This window comes from Triturus cristatus, chromosome 8 (assembly GCF_964204655.1).
Source record: "Triturus cristatus chromosome 8, aTriCri1.1, whole genome shotgun sequence".
Classification (NCBI taxonomy): domain Eukaryota; kingdom Metazoa; phylum Chordata; class Amphibia; order Caudata; family Salamandridae; genus Triturus; species Triturus cristatus.
This window is the reverse complement of record NC_140591.1, coordinates 979,825,997-979,841,476: the sequence shown is the minus strand read 5'-3', so window position 1 is coordinate 979,841,476 and position 15,480 is coordinate 979,825,997. Positions and strand designations below refer to the sequence as shown.

At 45.6% G+C, this 15,480-nt stretch overlaps 1 protein-coding gene across 1 annotated transcript in view; it reads right to left on the bottom strand.

Annotated features, from left to right (window-relative positions):
- Window positions 1-14,877, bottom strand: part of MAP3K15 (mitogen-activated protein kinase kinase kinase 15) — a 1,172,574-nt gene extending 1,157,697 nt beyond the window's left edge. Inside the window, exon 1 of the mRNA XM_085622522.1 lies at window positions 13,598-14,877. Coding sequence (XP_085478648.1) covers window positions 13,598-13,940 — 343 coding nt within the window. The 5' untranslated portion in view covers window positions 13,941-14,877. The remainder of the gene's footprint in view (window positions 1-13,597) is intronic.
- Between the last annotated feature and the right edge of the window lie 603 nt (window positions 14,878-15,480).

Below are 15,480 nucleotides of genomic sequence, written 5' to 3'. Positions count from 1 at the left end.
TAAAAGTGTAAAATGATTAGAATTCTTTTTTTCTTCTCATATTGAATATTAATGTTAATTGTTGTTATATATTTATTTTAAATCTGAAACAATATAAAAAAAAGTAACAGCATAAACAACTTAATTTGACATTCAAAAAATAATTATTTTGACTATGTTAAAATGAAATAAAATAATTTTTCTGAGTTTAATTTAAAAAATGCCACCTAAATTAAATATATATATATATATATTGTTACAGTTAAAATGGATTATGGAATTAAGTTGAATTATTTTTAATAAATATTAATATTACATTTATTTTTAACTTTACAAAGGTTAATAAAACATCTTAAAATACAATAATAATGTTTTTTGTAGACAATTTGTTTAATATTAAATAAAAAGTATTTATTTGTATATAGTTTTAAAAATGTAACATTCGTTCCTATGGGGATTTATTTTAAGTCCCTATCTCCATTATTTTCTATGGAGGGCTGGGGCAGTACCATTGAATAGCCACGTATGGTGCTGGGCTTATTCCTGTATTATACTAGAGTACAGTATTTGTGGGACCTTTTTGGATGTAGCAACTATAGAAGGGCAGTTTGTGTATATCAATGGGCTTACATTTTGTTACTCTATTTTCAATGGCAGGGTGATGCTGTTTCAGTGTGTGGTGGTGGACTTATTGTTGTTTCTGTTTGTTAATAATGACTTACACTCATAAATTTGGCTAGGTGAAGATGTGTACTGCTACAACTCTGAGCAACTTTACACTCAGGTTTTGTCAACAGCGATAAGCAGTAAAGTCACTCAAAAGTGTAATAGTAAATTACATTTGAAAATTACACACAAGTATAACTCGCCTTTGTGAAAAGCCCCTAGAGACTGTATTTACAGAGTTTCGAGCCAATGTTTAGAGGTAGCACACAGTACTGCTTGGCAATATTAGAACAAGCAGCAAAATTTGAAATAATAACTGTAGGAATTTAGCCTTTTCGGTATCACCCCACATTGTTCACCTTTTGCTGAAACCTATATTTTTGCTGGCTTTAAACTCTGTGCACTTTACCCCTGTTACCCAGTAGTAAGGTACCCGTGCTGCCCCTTCAAACATGGTTGTATTGGCAAACTCCAAATTGGCATTTTTTACATGTCTACAAGTAAAAAATATATGGTACAAGGCGAACCCAGGGTCTGTAAGTAAAATAGTATGTGTTGTGTTGTGTAGCGGTATGTTATGTTATAAGGATTTGCAATGGCGCCCCAAAAAAATCACACCCAAAGGGGTATCTCAGCACTTGGCACAGTACTAGATAGGAGAGAAAATCAGAATAGCCAGGTCTTCAGGAGTTTTTTTAAAGCTGTTGAAATTTGAGCAAGACCGTACATGAAAAAGAGGTTTGTTCCAGTGATGGGGAGCAACATATAAACAAATGACCAGCCACTGTATTCAACTGTTCAAATGCAGCACGGACATAGCAGAAGTTGGCCTTTAGATCTAAGATTCCGACTGGGTGAGTATGATAGAAGTTTCTCTTGAAGATTAAGAGGGCCTTTAACAAAGATTAGTGAACAAGACACAAAAGCTTGAACAGAGAGTGCGTTTTCACAGGAAGCCAATGGAGGAGTTTCAGTGTGGGCCCCGAAGGGGAGTAAGAAGACCACGCCAGACCAGGAGTGCAGCCATGGACGTCGATTCACTAAAATGCCTGTGGTAGTGGAAGTGACATCTGATGTCATCAAAGAAAGTGAAGACATGACCTTTGAACCTGGTGGCATCACAGCGAGTAATGTCACATGGTTTTTGACACAGATGGTATTACTAGAAGTGGCTTAATTGTAGTTATAAACAACTGCTGATAATGGAATAAGGGATACCAAAATAGATATATGTACTTTATGTACTTTAGTTACCAACCATGCATTTACTAAGCTAATGGCATGGGTTCCCAGGAGAATAAGGATAAAATGCCACAAAGACAGCCATCTTATCCCAGTATAACAGATGGCAGAAGTGAGAAACAGTCATCATATTGCCAAACATAGGGCATCATTATAATGCTGGTTGGACGAGCGTCCAACCAGCATCATTTCGGAAACGGGAGCATCCGACAAGGAGTCGGAGGTCCAGCATCCGTAATTATGATGTGACTGCCTTCACGGAGGTCATAAAGTGAATCATTCTATTTCGGCACGCCCGCAGCACAAGCCGCAACAGAAAAAATACACTTTTGAAACATCCGTGTGCCTTGTGGAAAGCACCATGTCTGCCACACCATGCATGGATGTTTCGGGGACACCACAGGTGCTCTCAAGGCCCCATTGCAGAGGCCCAAGGGGGACAGGGACCCTGCTAGGGGCCCCCAAATTCCCAGTCCATCTGCCTTTCTATGGTCGGACTGCCATAAAAAGGCAGAGGCAAAGAGACATCTGAAACCCTACAGCGGTGCCTGAGCAGGCACTGCCTCTATTGTAGGGACTACAGTCCATCAGATAGGGTCCTTGAGCCCATCAGAAAGCATCTCTCCAACTGCATGCATCATAATGCAGTGGTCGGACCACAGCAGCAGATGTTGTGCGGACCGCCACCCATGAGCTATGGGATGGCTTTCCACCCAACATCGTAATTGGCCCTATATTTTCAAATTCATAGGCACAATCTCAAATTCCACATATAGTCATATGGTAACCACAACCATCATTTACCTGGGCACAACTATTATTATGCCTTAACACATCCTGAAATGCCTTTCTACAGCCTCAAAAGCCCAGACGGAATCTCTGCATGCCAAGGCAAAACCAGTATATGCGCATTCATTACTCCATGCACTCAGGGATGTCTCATAAGAGGATACTGGTGATTTAGAGGCTAGTCCTGAAAAGTATGCATTTGCAGGCTTTCCTTATATCAGACCGTTTTTGTACGTGTACTACACAAACCCAGTCCCAGGCACAAATGTCCAATCAAAAAAACGCAGGCAGTCAGCTAACACACTTTTTCCAAAAATGTGCCATTCTCCCATGACAACTGACAGCATACAAAGGAAACCTGGGTGTCTAAAAGAGCATGTTTTGTTCTATAATTGCTTGATTCCATGTACATAAGGAATATCCACCATAGGTATAGGAGGACTGGGCCCATGTCAGATTTTCTTGCTGTGGGGGAGGGAAAGCCTGAATGGGGGTTGTCAGTAAGTTGTTTCTCCTTAGGTTCAGCATTTTGGATCAGAAAAGGGGACTTTTGTGTTTTTTTCCAATGACCTTGCCTATTGGCATTTCAACAGCCAAACCACCCTCTACAATTGTTGTTTTTGTCAGTGGAATCTTCTACATGGGGGAAGTATTCATCAACTCACTGGCCAAAATATTTCTGAAGTGTTTAGGATGGTGCTGTTTGTCCCTTAGGTGATGCTGCAGGGGTGGGAAGCCTTTCAATCCTCCATCCTAACCAGTGTGTATGTCTTATCGTTTATGAGTAATCAGTGGTGCTTGGCAATTGGGGTTCAGGCCTTGGGACGCACAGCCTATACTGAACCAGCAATGGTGAGTTGCCTATCACTTAGTTTACCTTGATGGACTTCTTATGAGTGGCAGTGATGTGCTCTTTATTGCAGACCAGGGGAGGTGTGTTCTAGTCGTTATACTGCTGTGGTTGATTCTCCATTTCTCTCCATTGGTGGGTTTCATCAACAAGTAGACACTGTTTATTCCTAAAAGATCAAGTGGGCTTCTTCATCACCTAGTTACCAATAGCCGTTGTCAAAGGTTGGAACAGTGCCATATGGTGCCATTGCAAGTTTAAGCATTGGTTCACTGCCTGGGACTAAGGCTTAGAGGATATATTTCACTTAAAGTATTTATGGGAATAGTCTGCTTTCTGTGGTTGCCTCCTAAGGCTGTCTCTACTGCCACAATATGACCAGGTTGTCTTGATATCGGATGCCTTAGACCAGGGTTCTCCAAAGGCGCTCCAGGAAGGCCAGATCCATGCCAGATTTTTAGCACATCCCCATCCATTTAAATGTAGTTATCTTAAAAATCTGGCATGGATCTGGCCCTCCAGGACTTGAAAATGTCAGCATGAAAAGACAATTTCAACATGAAAGTGCAGCTGCACCAAAACCCAGGACTGAGAGAAAGTGTCAGGTGGCAAGGGGCACATCGGTGTGCTCCCCATATTGCACATCTCCACGTGCACCACTTCTGCGTCCTACACTCCTAGAGCACATCATGTTATGTTTTCCTTAAAACTCACATATACATGTACCACTCAATTACCGTACATCATTCAGTGCTTCTCTAACAGAAGGAGAGTCCCCCCTCTTAAACAAAAGGGACAGGTACTCAAACCTGAAACAAAAAATAATTTCCCTTTTGTGTATACTAGATCAAAGAATGGGCACTATGTTTCAAAATACAATGGACATATACTGCCTTATAAATACAACGTACAATCAAATAGCTTACTACAATTTTTATGTATACAAATGTAATATTCAAAACAGCATTAGTGTGTATTCTCTTTTTTTATTTTATTTGATAATAATTTACATATATAAAAAACCATAAAAGTAGGGGAAAACTAAAAGTCACCCCTATTTCTCTAATACATAATCATTCATAATTTCATTCTTGAACCAATTCACAAATCAATTTTAAGATAAAAAACTGTTTTTTTAAATGTTGTTTCATCATTCAATGTTCGCCTGAGGCACACATGACAAAGTGACCCCCTCCCTTCAGAAAGTCACCTTGTGCGCCCTTCTGCACTTTATTCAGTGGTCCCCTGATGCACATCCCTGTAGTCAGTCTCCTGCAGCACATTACCATGGGCCCCCGCTGCACATTATCCACTTGTCCCCTGGTGTGCATTACCCATCACTCGTGTGACACACATCACCCTTCTAAGGCACATTACCCAGTGATCCCTGAGGCATGTCACCCAGCAGTCCATTGAGGTGCGTCACAAGTGCGTCATTGGGCTCCCCTTGCTCACGTCATCGTCTACTTCACTCTTGCACATCGCTCACTGCCTGACTGCTCACGGTTATGCAGAACTGTTGGCCTATGTACCTGTTAGTGCTGCTGAGCTTTCAATTGGAAAAAAGAGGAGCTTTTGCATGATGGTACTGAAAATTCTACATTCTTTATGGTTAAAACTAAACCATGAGACCTAGAAAACACTGCTGAGCTTAAGTGGTTACCTTGATATTTATTGTACTCTGGTCAGTTAAGACCATAGTTATGGCAAAGTGGCGCAGTACAGCGCAGCAAGTCAACTTGCTGTGCTGCTTCACAGCAAAAGGGCAGGAATGCACTGTATATATGGCATACGGCGCATCCCTGTGCTTTCCCCTGCGCTGGTGCACAATGGGCTGCCTAGAGCCAGCGCAAGCACCATTGCACCATGGTGAAAGGGCGCTTGCGTTGCATGCAGGATTGTTTTTGTGCAGAAAGGGGCACCTTTATGCACATAAACAATCCTTAGCGGCATATTCCTCTATATATATGTGTGTGCTGCAGATTGCAGCACCCATGGAATGAGAAGGAAACGATGAGAAATAAAAATATTTCTCCTTGTTACGCTTCTTCTGGGGAGACGTATCTTTTTTGAGCATTCCCAGGTCTACCAGGTTTGGTAAATCTGGAAATGCGTTAAAAACCATGGGCGTTGCGTGGGAACGCCTTCCTTGCGCAGAGTAATGTAATGCAGCGATTGTGCGCTGCATTGCATTCCTCCAGATTTTTTAAGCCATTCAAAGCCACACAAATTGGCTTTGCGTGGCTTCAAAAATATGAGGTTTGCGTCACACATGTACCACGTTGCCTGGTGCAAGCATGACGCAAACCTCTCGTAAATATGCCCCTAAATCAATAGGCATGTGCATATGTGGGGTTATTTCCTAATGTTTTCTGTGGCTGCTCACAGGGTGCAGAGCAACAGCCAGCACTGCTTTGATTTACTCACCATTAAAAAGGGCCAAGAGTACAGCACGAAATTGTGCAGCACTGTTGAGATCCCCCTCGACCATTAATAATTCCACTCCCCAGAAATCTTACACAGCACCCCTAATCTGAGCAGCCCCATGGATTCCAGTAGGGTATAGAAGCAAGTCTCATTTTCTTGGAAGAAAGTTCATGCAGTTAACATGCTTAGTGCAGGGTTTTGCTCAACTTGCAAGTTCACAGCTTCAAATTCCAGAGGGAAAAACGTGTGATTTCCTCATGTTAAGTACAATTTAGCACAGCAATATCAGTGATTTGAGCACATTGCCTGCAAAAAACGGTATTACCGGTAGGTTACAGGTTTCAAATCCCACTGGATAACTCAGGCGATGGTGTGTCTGCTTCAGAGATCTGGTTGTAATCTGTATGTCACAGGACTCCAGTGCCAACTAGACTGCTTAGTAGGTTAGTGCACCTCATGTGGAGTTTGGCATCGTAAAGGATGTATGCACTGAACCCAGAGATGGCCTTTCCTAAGATAGCGCCCTGGGCGTGGGCGGAGAGAAATATGGTGACCTTGCTGATGGTGGTACATTAAATGAGATAGCAGGGGGGCTCTTTTGTGTTCACTGGTCAGTGCCTGGATGGGCAAGGACTGGCCCCAAACAAAAACATCCGTGGACATCCCCCAGCTCACCTAAATCACTGATAGCGTAGCTGCCACATGCAGAAGATGGTTTTTTGATGTGTGCCAACAGGGTCCCGAGGGTGAAGGGAGGGCAAGGGATGGGGCAATGGAGTGTTAGCATCATGGCAAGCCCTATGATAACTAAGGACTAAAACCAATTTAAAATGGAAAATCAGACAGAATCAAGGGACAAGGACAAGGCTGGAGCAAGATGAGAAGGGCGCTGTTCTTGACATAACCTTAATGCACTGATGATGGCTGATTAGCCAAAAACCGGTCCCAGGATGCTTGTTTCCGGTCCAGGGAAGACATGGCTTGGCAGTTCGGGCTAGACTCTTCCCATGAGGCACAGGGTCAGACTGATTTGCATATGGCCATGTCTGAACTGGGGTGGCGGAGTGAGCTAAAGAATGGTAATGGATTAAACCCAGATCAGTTGACTGGGGGTGAGTGCTTGCAATGTTCAACACTCCGTCCATCTTCCCCTTTGGTTTTGACATAACCTAAATGCAGACAGCTCCAGCCGCCCCTCAGGAAATTGGCGCCCTGGGCCAAGCTCGCCCATGCCAAAGGCCGGTCTTGCCTGAACCCGTCATGTAACATAGTATTGCAGTATAAATGCTCCATATGTAAGCGCGCATGAGCACTTACAAGCACTGGGAATATATGCAAGTGGGGTTATGCACCTGCTGCAAAGAAATATTTTGTGTCACCTGGTGGTGCAGTATCCAATCCAATCACAGTCAAAATGCTTAGGGATTAAACTGCTGATTTCCAAACCAGAGCTCAATCTGCAGGTGTTATGTTACGTTAAGTTGCTTGTAATTTGCTAAATGTAGCCTTGAGGCTGGCTCACAATTCTAGGAGGGAGAGAGGGAAATGGAATGAGGGAGGTTGTCAATAGTAAGAGCTGCCTCAAATGGCGTTTTCCTAATCAGCTGCCTAGAGCATGATGGGGAGACAGCCTTCGACGTCTGTCTGGCAGGACGACGTGAAAGATAATAAATAATGTAATAGTCTGGTGGTTTGACAGTGAGAGAGACAGAGAGAGGCAGAATGAAAGAGAGAGAGAGACCAAGAGAGGGAGATAAAGAGAGATGTCACCATCACAAGTCAGAAAGCTAAGGCTTGAATGTGTCTACTGCAGGCCACAGGTTCCCACTCCTGTGGCATAGCTTGGGGGTGAAAGTACATTCTGCCCAGATCTTTTGGTACCCTGTAGGTGTCCCTTTCAAGTCCGAGTAAGGTGTCTTAATCTGCTGCAGTGATCTAAACAGAACATGCAGATCCCGAGATGGATCCATTGTAGCCAACTCAATCTTTCACTCTTCTGAGGGAGGACAAAACAGTCAATTTAGTAACACTAAGAGCTGAATTTTGAATTGTACACTGATGCCTGCTTCCTGCTTCGCTCCAAGAACCGAACCCTACCGTCTAGTATAAGGCAGAATTGATTTATATTAATAAGTAGAAAAAGTAAGATACACACAAATGTCCCAACAAAAGCAAATAACTGTTGTGTATTCAGTGGACTGCTGGCTCACTTTCTGGCCATAGTCAGAAAAAAAGGGCGGTTGGGGGGGGAGACTTCAAAGAGCTAATTAAGAAATAAACAAACGGAAGCCATTCTCCTGATAGAAAGGAAAAGGGTCAACAGCTTCTCAGCAATAGCTGTTAACCCCTTCAGTGCCCATGACGAGCTGGACTCGTCATGGGCTGCGGTGGCGCTGTGCCCATGACGAGTCCAGCTCGTCATGAACTCCGCCCGCTAATACAAAGCGCGGCACTGGGCGGGGAAAGGGGCGGGCATGCAAGGGGTTAAAGGAGCATACCGAGGTGTTATAGGTGTGCGCGGGTGTGTGGCCAAGGAAATTGGGGAACGCCATGAGTTTTAGATGGCAAACACTCATCTGGAGTGATGTGCCTTCAGTGGCTGAAACAACAGCGGCAAGCTGTCTGAGATCCCTTTAGTAAATAACCCCGTTGTGTGCCAAGTGCTAGGACTCACCTATCACAAGGAGAAGCCCCAGTACTAGATAACAAAGGGACAAAATGAGGGGTACTCAGGTACAGCTACTCAGAGCAGGTCAGTAGCGGCCAACTTAAAGCAATGGCTTCTGGTGCGTGGCAAGGGTGACTGTGTTTACTGTAGTTCCTGAAAATGTACGTCTGTATGGTTGTTGGTCACTCTGCATCTGTGCTTATGTTGTGTTCCTCTGTGCACACGGACTACACAAAAGCCAAACCTATTGGGTTTGTCAATGTTCGTACTATTTAATCAAACATGAAATAGAACTGGGAACTCAAGGAATTATTTTTTTAACTTTGGGTAGGCCTGAGCGCTTTTCTATTGCTGTATACTCAATGGGCATATTTCCTATGATTAGAAAGCAGGGGCGGTTCCTCCATGTGGGCGGAGGAGCGTCGGCCCACTACTTTCTCTCTGTGCGATAAGCAGAAAGATAAAATGGTATTATACCATTTTATGTTTCTGCTTCTTGCACTGTGAGAAAGCAGAAGGGTTTGGTTGGGGTGGGCATGCTCCAGGGGAGGAGTGGCTTGCCCACTGCTGAAGGCGCTGACTGGGGCCGACCAAATCAGTCATGCACACTCTGCCTTTTCTCCATGTAGGGTGCATGCAGCCTACATGGAGAAAATGGCCTCCCCATAGACACCTGGCTGGTTGGCGTCCCGACCAATCACAACGATGCCATTGCAGCATTGCGATTGGCTTAGGGGAGGGGAGGGAGGCTGGCTGTTTCCTGTTCAGGAGAGGTGCAGAGAAGCAGAGACGAAGCTGGACCGGGCCTGCGAAGGTAAGTTAACTTTTTTTTTTTTAACCTCCTGCCCCCTCCTGCACGACCCCCTCCCTGTGCAACCCCTGCCCTCCTGCCACCTGCGCGACTCATGCCGGCTGCAACTGTTAGAAAGGCCTCTCTCTGATGCTTAACTTGTCAAATTAAAGTAGCTACGTCTGAGACGGCACCCAAACTGCTCAGTGGAACACCTCACAACCATGGACGTTATTTAGGGGCCGCCATGGTTTGCCCTTTGCTACCCCTAGCACTGAGGTGGTAAATTCAGTGCCAGGAACACAGGGGCAGCTGGGGCTCCACTCTCTTTATTTTCTGTCAGTACAATAAGCTGAAATATGCCCTTCCATGGCAGCTAAGGTTTAAGTAAAAAATGGTTTTAAATGCAAGTTGTGTGTGTGCTTGTGGGTGAGATTGTGTTTATGTGTGAGAGAGAGTATATGTGAGAATTTGTGTGTATGTGTAAAGTATGTGTGTGTGAGTGAAAGTGGAGGTCAAAGGGTGTGTGATGTCACTTCCGTTACCCCTGGTATTTCGGTGAATTGGCGCCCATGCTCGCAACGCCCGCATGTATTGGCGTCAAAGTTAATGCAATTGTGTGACGAGGAGTAGCTTGCCAGCCAAGTCATTCCACTTCCGCTCAACGATGTACAAATCCATTGTATTCAGGGGTGCTCACTCGGTCACTTCCAAGTGGCATGTCACATTAAAGAAATGTTTCTTGGGGCTCTTCCTGTAATACTGAAGCGCACTGGCTGCTGGGAGCGTATGGGATCCCGAAGCTTTTTTTCCTAGATGTTTCACAAACTAGACATCTATCTGAATGTCTCATCTCAGAGAAAAAAGGCGGGAGAGAAGGGTTCAAAGAAAATATACCGAACACACGATATGTTGTATTATTTTTCAGTTTCCCAAAGAGAAGACTGGTTGGTGGTTCTGTTGGCATGCGGTTTCCCCTAATTAACTCCTCTCAAATGTTAGCCACACAACATGTACCCCATAATGTGGTGAGCAAAATTTAATATAGTGAGAGCAAAAAGAACTGGACATTTCCAGGTTTTGCCTCGGCATGTCGACTTTTTTGTGCCTGCATTGAACCCGCCCTGTTGTTCAGAACACCTTCAATGGGATGGGTACATTTTTACTTGTTGTCACACACACATATTTATATTCTGAGAATCTAGCCCCAGTGCCGGCTGCAGGCCCCGGAAAGACAACCCTAAACATTGTAGTGCAATAACCCTGAAAATCAAAGGCGTTCAAAGTCCAGCAGGTTGCCTGCGAACACGTTTAATTCCTGGTTTGTGCTGTTAATATTTTTTGGTCAGGAATATTGTTATACAGTTACGTTGCCCTTTTCTTAAAATAATGGTTTAGGTAGGACTACAGAACTGGATCCTCGTGGAATTATCCTGTGAAATTAATCTGATAGGGAAGGATTTGACAGGAAGCCAAAAAGTAATTACACTTGAACCTCTCCCTAGAGGCTGGCTAATTCCCTGTACCATGGCAAGTACAGTAATTGGAAATCAGGCATGCCTGCTTACTATCTCTCTCCAGAGTCAAACGCCACTCGGTGGTGTGTCTTTCCATATCTCTGTGTGCTTGCACATCTGGCTGCGGTGAGTGCGGTCTGGCCTCGGACTGTTCTGGTGTCTGTCTCTGGTCTATGTGCTGTTGCATCGTTCTATGGTCTGACTGGTGGTACCTATATCTCTGCGGTCTGGCTTCTGTGGCGATGCAACTCTTTGAAGTGTCTGTGCTGGTGTATCCCTCTTGATCTGGACTCTGTTTCCCCAGGTGGCTCTCTGTGGTCTATGTGGTGGCACAACTTACTGTGCCTGACTTCTAACTTTGCAGGTGGATCGCCGTGTGCTCTCTCGTCTGTTTCTTAAAAGACATCCAGCAGTGGTGTTTCTGAACAAAAGCGGTCAACTATCCTAATCCTATAGTTCTCTTATGCCCACTGCAGGAGTTCCAACTGCCCACAAAACTCAATCCTTGGTCAATTTTTTCACAATATTAGGAGGGCAACCTAATTTCCTTGTTCACATTGAACTTTCTAATTCGAATTGCATGTATCTGTAATTACTCTTGTTTTCAATGACTTTCCATATTTCATTTTGAAGTACTTTCCAGACGTTGGTGTCTTTTTCCATTAAGTTCTTTTTATTAAGTATCCAATTCCATCACACTTAAAACAGACCCAGCCAACGTGTTTCATCCCTTATAGGGACTTCATCAGGGCAATTAGATACATCCTCCTTCTCCAAATTCTTATTTTCCATTCATGCCCCATTTAAATGTCTGGGCTGCTTTCGAGCAGCCTTTCGGCGTGTAGTCCTGTCTGATCGATCCATTGGCTGGGTCTGTTTTAAGTGTGAGGAAATTGGATACTTAATAAGAGAACTTTATAAAAAAAGACAGCAACCTCTGGAAATTAATTGAAAAACGGAATAGGGACAGTAATTGAAAACAAGAGTGATTACAGATACAGGCAATTCTAATTGGAAAGTTCAATGTGAACAAGGAAATTAGGTTGCCCTCCTAATTTTGGGAAAACATTGCTCTCTGTTCTGTGGTGGAGTACCAGGTGTGGCCTCAGTGCTGGTGCATTTTTCTGTGTTCTTTGTGCTGGTGGATATCACTTGGTGTAAACTCTGAGCTGGTGGACTCCCTCAGTGGTCTGGACCCTGAATGTGGAGCTGGCTTGCTGTGGACTGTGTGTTGACGTATCTCTCTGTGGCCAGTGTGCTGTTGCATCTCTGCTCTGGGGTCTGGCATCTATGTAGTGCTTCTCTCTGTGGTTTGTGTGCTGCCACTACTCTAGGATCTGAATATGTGCTACTGGCTTTCTCTGAGGCCTGCATGCTGGCACAAGTATATGTAGTCTGGCATCTTAACAGTAAATGTGGCTTTTTTATTTCTTGTGCTCCGTGTGCTAGGACACCTAATTGTGGTCTTGCCTCCTAGTGTAATGTGATGATGGCTATCTCTGTGAGCTGGTGCGGCTCGCTGTAGTTTGTGGTCTGGCCTCTGTGCTGGTGCATCTTTCTGTGCTTTTGTTTGTGTGCTAATTCATTTCCGTGTAGACTGGTGTGTCTCACATATATTCTATGTTTTGCTGGGTGAGCTGGTGCATTTCTCTGTGGAATAGTCTCAATGCTTGCTTATTCCTCAAAGATCCGATCTATGTGCCGATCTCTGGCTTTTGCTCATATGTGGGCTGATAGTACACCTCTCTGTGGTGGTGGTGGTGGTCCTGGTCTCTGCTGGTGCATTGCTCTGTGGCAAGAGACCTTTTTTTCAGTGAAAGGCCTGGTGAAAGATGTTTTACTGACTCTGTAGCAGTGAGCTAGCATGGGTCAATGATTAATGTGCACAGGCCTGGGGTGTCGGTACCCTAGAGGATTGTATTTCTGTTGTCTGTCTGTGCTCGTGCACACCTCTTTGTGATCTGACGTGTGGTGGTGTGTCTTCTTTCTATGGCTCAGTCTGGTCAGGGTGTCATATCTGTTCCTTTTCATTGTGTGGTATTTGCTTTGGCGCGTCTCACTGAACTGCGCACTGTGATGTACTGCATCTATCTCTACTCTGGCTTGTTTTGTGGGCGTTTTCCATTGGTGTGGTCTGTATACAAGTACTATTGAGCGATATGAAGGCTTTTGAGTGGCATACACGAAGATGTGTATATTATGCAGTATTTTGTGTTATTACTCTAGTGGGGAATTATGTGATGTGCATACATCCCTTCTTTGATCCTCACAATGGTGTGTATACCTTTATTTGGTACTGCGTCTGGGCTTGCACATATTTCTTTAGTATGAAATATGAGCTGGTGAGGATATCTGTCAGGGCTCGTTCAGGGGCCATATTATAGAAGTGCTCCGGGGCGCAAACAGGGAAAAAGGCCCTTTACATAATAAGGCCCTGGTGCTCTGTTGTGTACGCCGGTGCCTACAGGCCTCGGTGTATGAGTTTTACAGTACGCACAGTCAGATTGTATCAGGTTTTACAAATGCAACCTCTCGTGCTAAGGTCCTCTTAGCCAGTGACCACCCACACGCCAGCGCCATTTGTGAGAAGGTATGGTGCAGCTGTGTAGTACAATGTTAAATTGGGCCCTGATGCTCGTGCGCCAACTCTGCGCGCCCTCCTTTCTCACCTGCGTCATAGAAGGTGTCCAGCACCGCCGTCTCTCCGAAGTCCAGCTCCCCGAAGTTGACACTGCTAAGGTGGGCCCCCTCAGCCTCACAGGCTCGCAGCAGGCACTGGAGGGCCCCGGACTCCGTGCTGCCCGCCGGTCCGGTCTTAGGACTGTCATTGAGTACGTACACCACCCGCAGGGAGCGCTGTCGAGGTGGGGTCGGGCCACAGTGCGAGGTGCCCGCCTCTTCCAAGGGGCTCAGCCCCCCACAAGCTGCCGCCGCTTCTGGGCAGCCGCCGCCACTCTGCTGTCCGCCTCCTCCGGGCTCAACTGCTGTTAGCGAAGCTGCGCTGCTCTCCATCCCACCTCACTGCATGGGCACCAGAAGGGCTTCAGATGTGCCGTCTGCACCACCGGTAGACAGTGACAGAAAGGTACTCAGTTCACATCATAACACCTGCTGCATAGGGCGGCAGCAGGGAAGGTAGAGGCTCGGAGGCTCTCAGTTACAGGCAGGAAGGAAGGAAACGAAGAAATGGGGACTAGCGGGTGTAGAGGGGTCGGTGGGCAGGAAGGGCGCTGGTGTGTAAGGGATGAGGAAAGAACTAAATGAAGGGTGGGAGGTAGGAAGAAAATAAAGACTTTGGGTACGGAGGAAAGAGCTTCAAAAGTATGGAAGACAGTTGGCGACGGATGGGATGAAAGAAATAACGAAAAACCAATTCAAGAATTAAGTTAAAAATAAATTAGGAATAAATAAATGAAAAGGGCAAACTGAAGAATGAATACAGAAATTAATAATGTGTTTCTGCAGTCAAGCCAAGCGGCTAAGGTAAGATGGAAAGAAACTGCCAAGATTTAATATTCACAGGTGCTAACGGGTGGGCGAGAAAAAAAATTCGCGTCTCTCTCAGTTTCTTGTGTTCTGTGTGTTATAGGACAGACAGCTTCTGTCAAAATAGGAAGACGGGGAGGCGAAAACGAACGCACCCTCCTTCGCTGTTTTTCCCTCGTGGTTTTGGTTGTGACTCCTGCGCAGCTGTCATGCCTCGCACGCCAGGTCAGGCTGCTGCTGCGGCTGTCAAAGGGGCACTCCTACCGCTCAGAGCCCGGGTCCAGTGGTGCCCACGAGAACCCAAGCCTTGCTTCGCCTGGCACTGGGCGCACGTGAGTTCGTAGCCCCGCGCGGTGCCAGGACAACTCTCAGTGCCGCTTCAGCGAGGACAGGCTGCCTGCCCTGCGTCCGCTTCCTGGTAGGAGGCTCAGCTCTTCAGTGGCTGGGAACAGCCGCCTAAATGGCAGGGCTGCGCCACAGTGCGTCCCGTAGCACCTCCCCTCCCCTCCCTCGGGGGACTCAAGAGGAAGACAGCCAGGAAAGGGCCAGGCAAAGTCAAAACACGCACAGCCCCTAGCGCTGTACTCACTGCTGCGGGAGGGAGGGCGGTCACCCAGTCCACGTATGAGATCCCCACCACTGGTCTACCAGATCACAGCTTTCAAGAGCCCATGGCGTGACCGCAGGGCCGAGTCTCCGTCACTTGAGGGAAGTTAGTCAATTGCACAAGTGAAGGGAGGGCTTCAACGCGCTCGTTTACATACAAGTCGTCCCACTGGCAACTGACAATCCTGAATATGAGTTTTTTCCTGGGAGAGTTTTTACACCAATAGCGCGCCTAATACCCTAGTTTTGACATCCAGTGTTTTGGTTAAAGGGGTTCATTCATTATTTTAATAAAGCAATATTTGGGCATGTACACCGCTTAATGATGATTAGGAATGCTGCTGAACAGGAGGGCAGTGACTAGAAGCATTTGCAATGCAATAGGTCTCGATTTACTGATAGCTTGAGGTATTGGTGCTTCAAATAATAATGCAATGCCAATAGCTCATAGTTTCAGTAA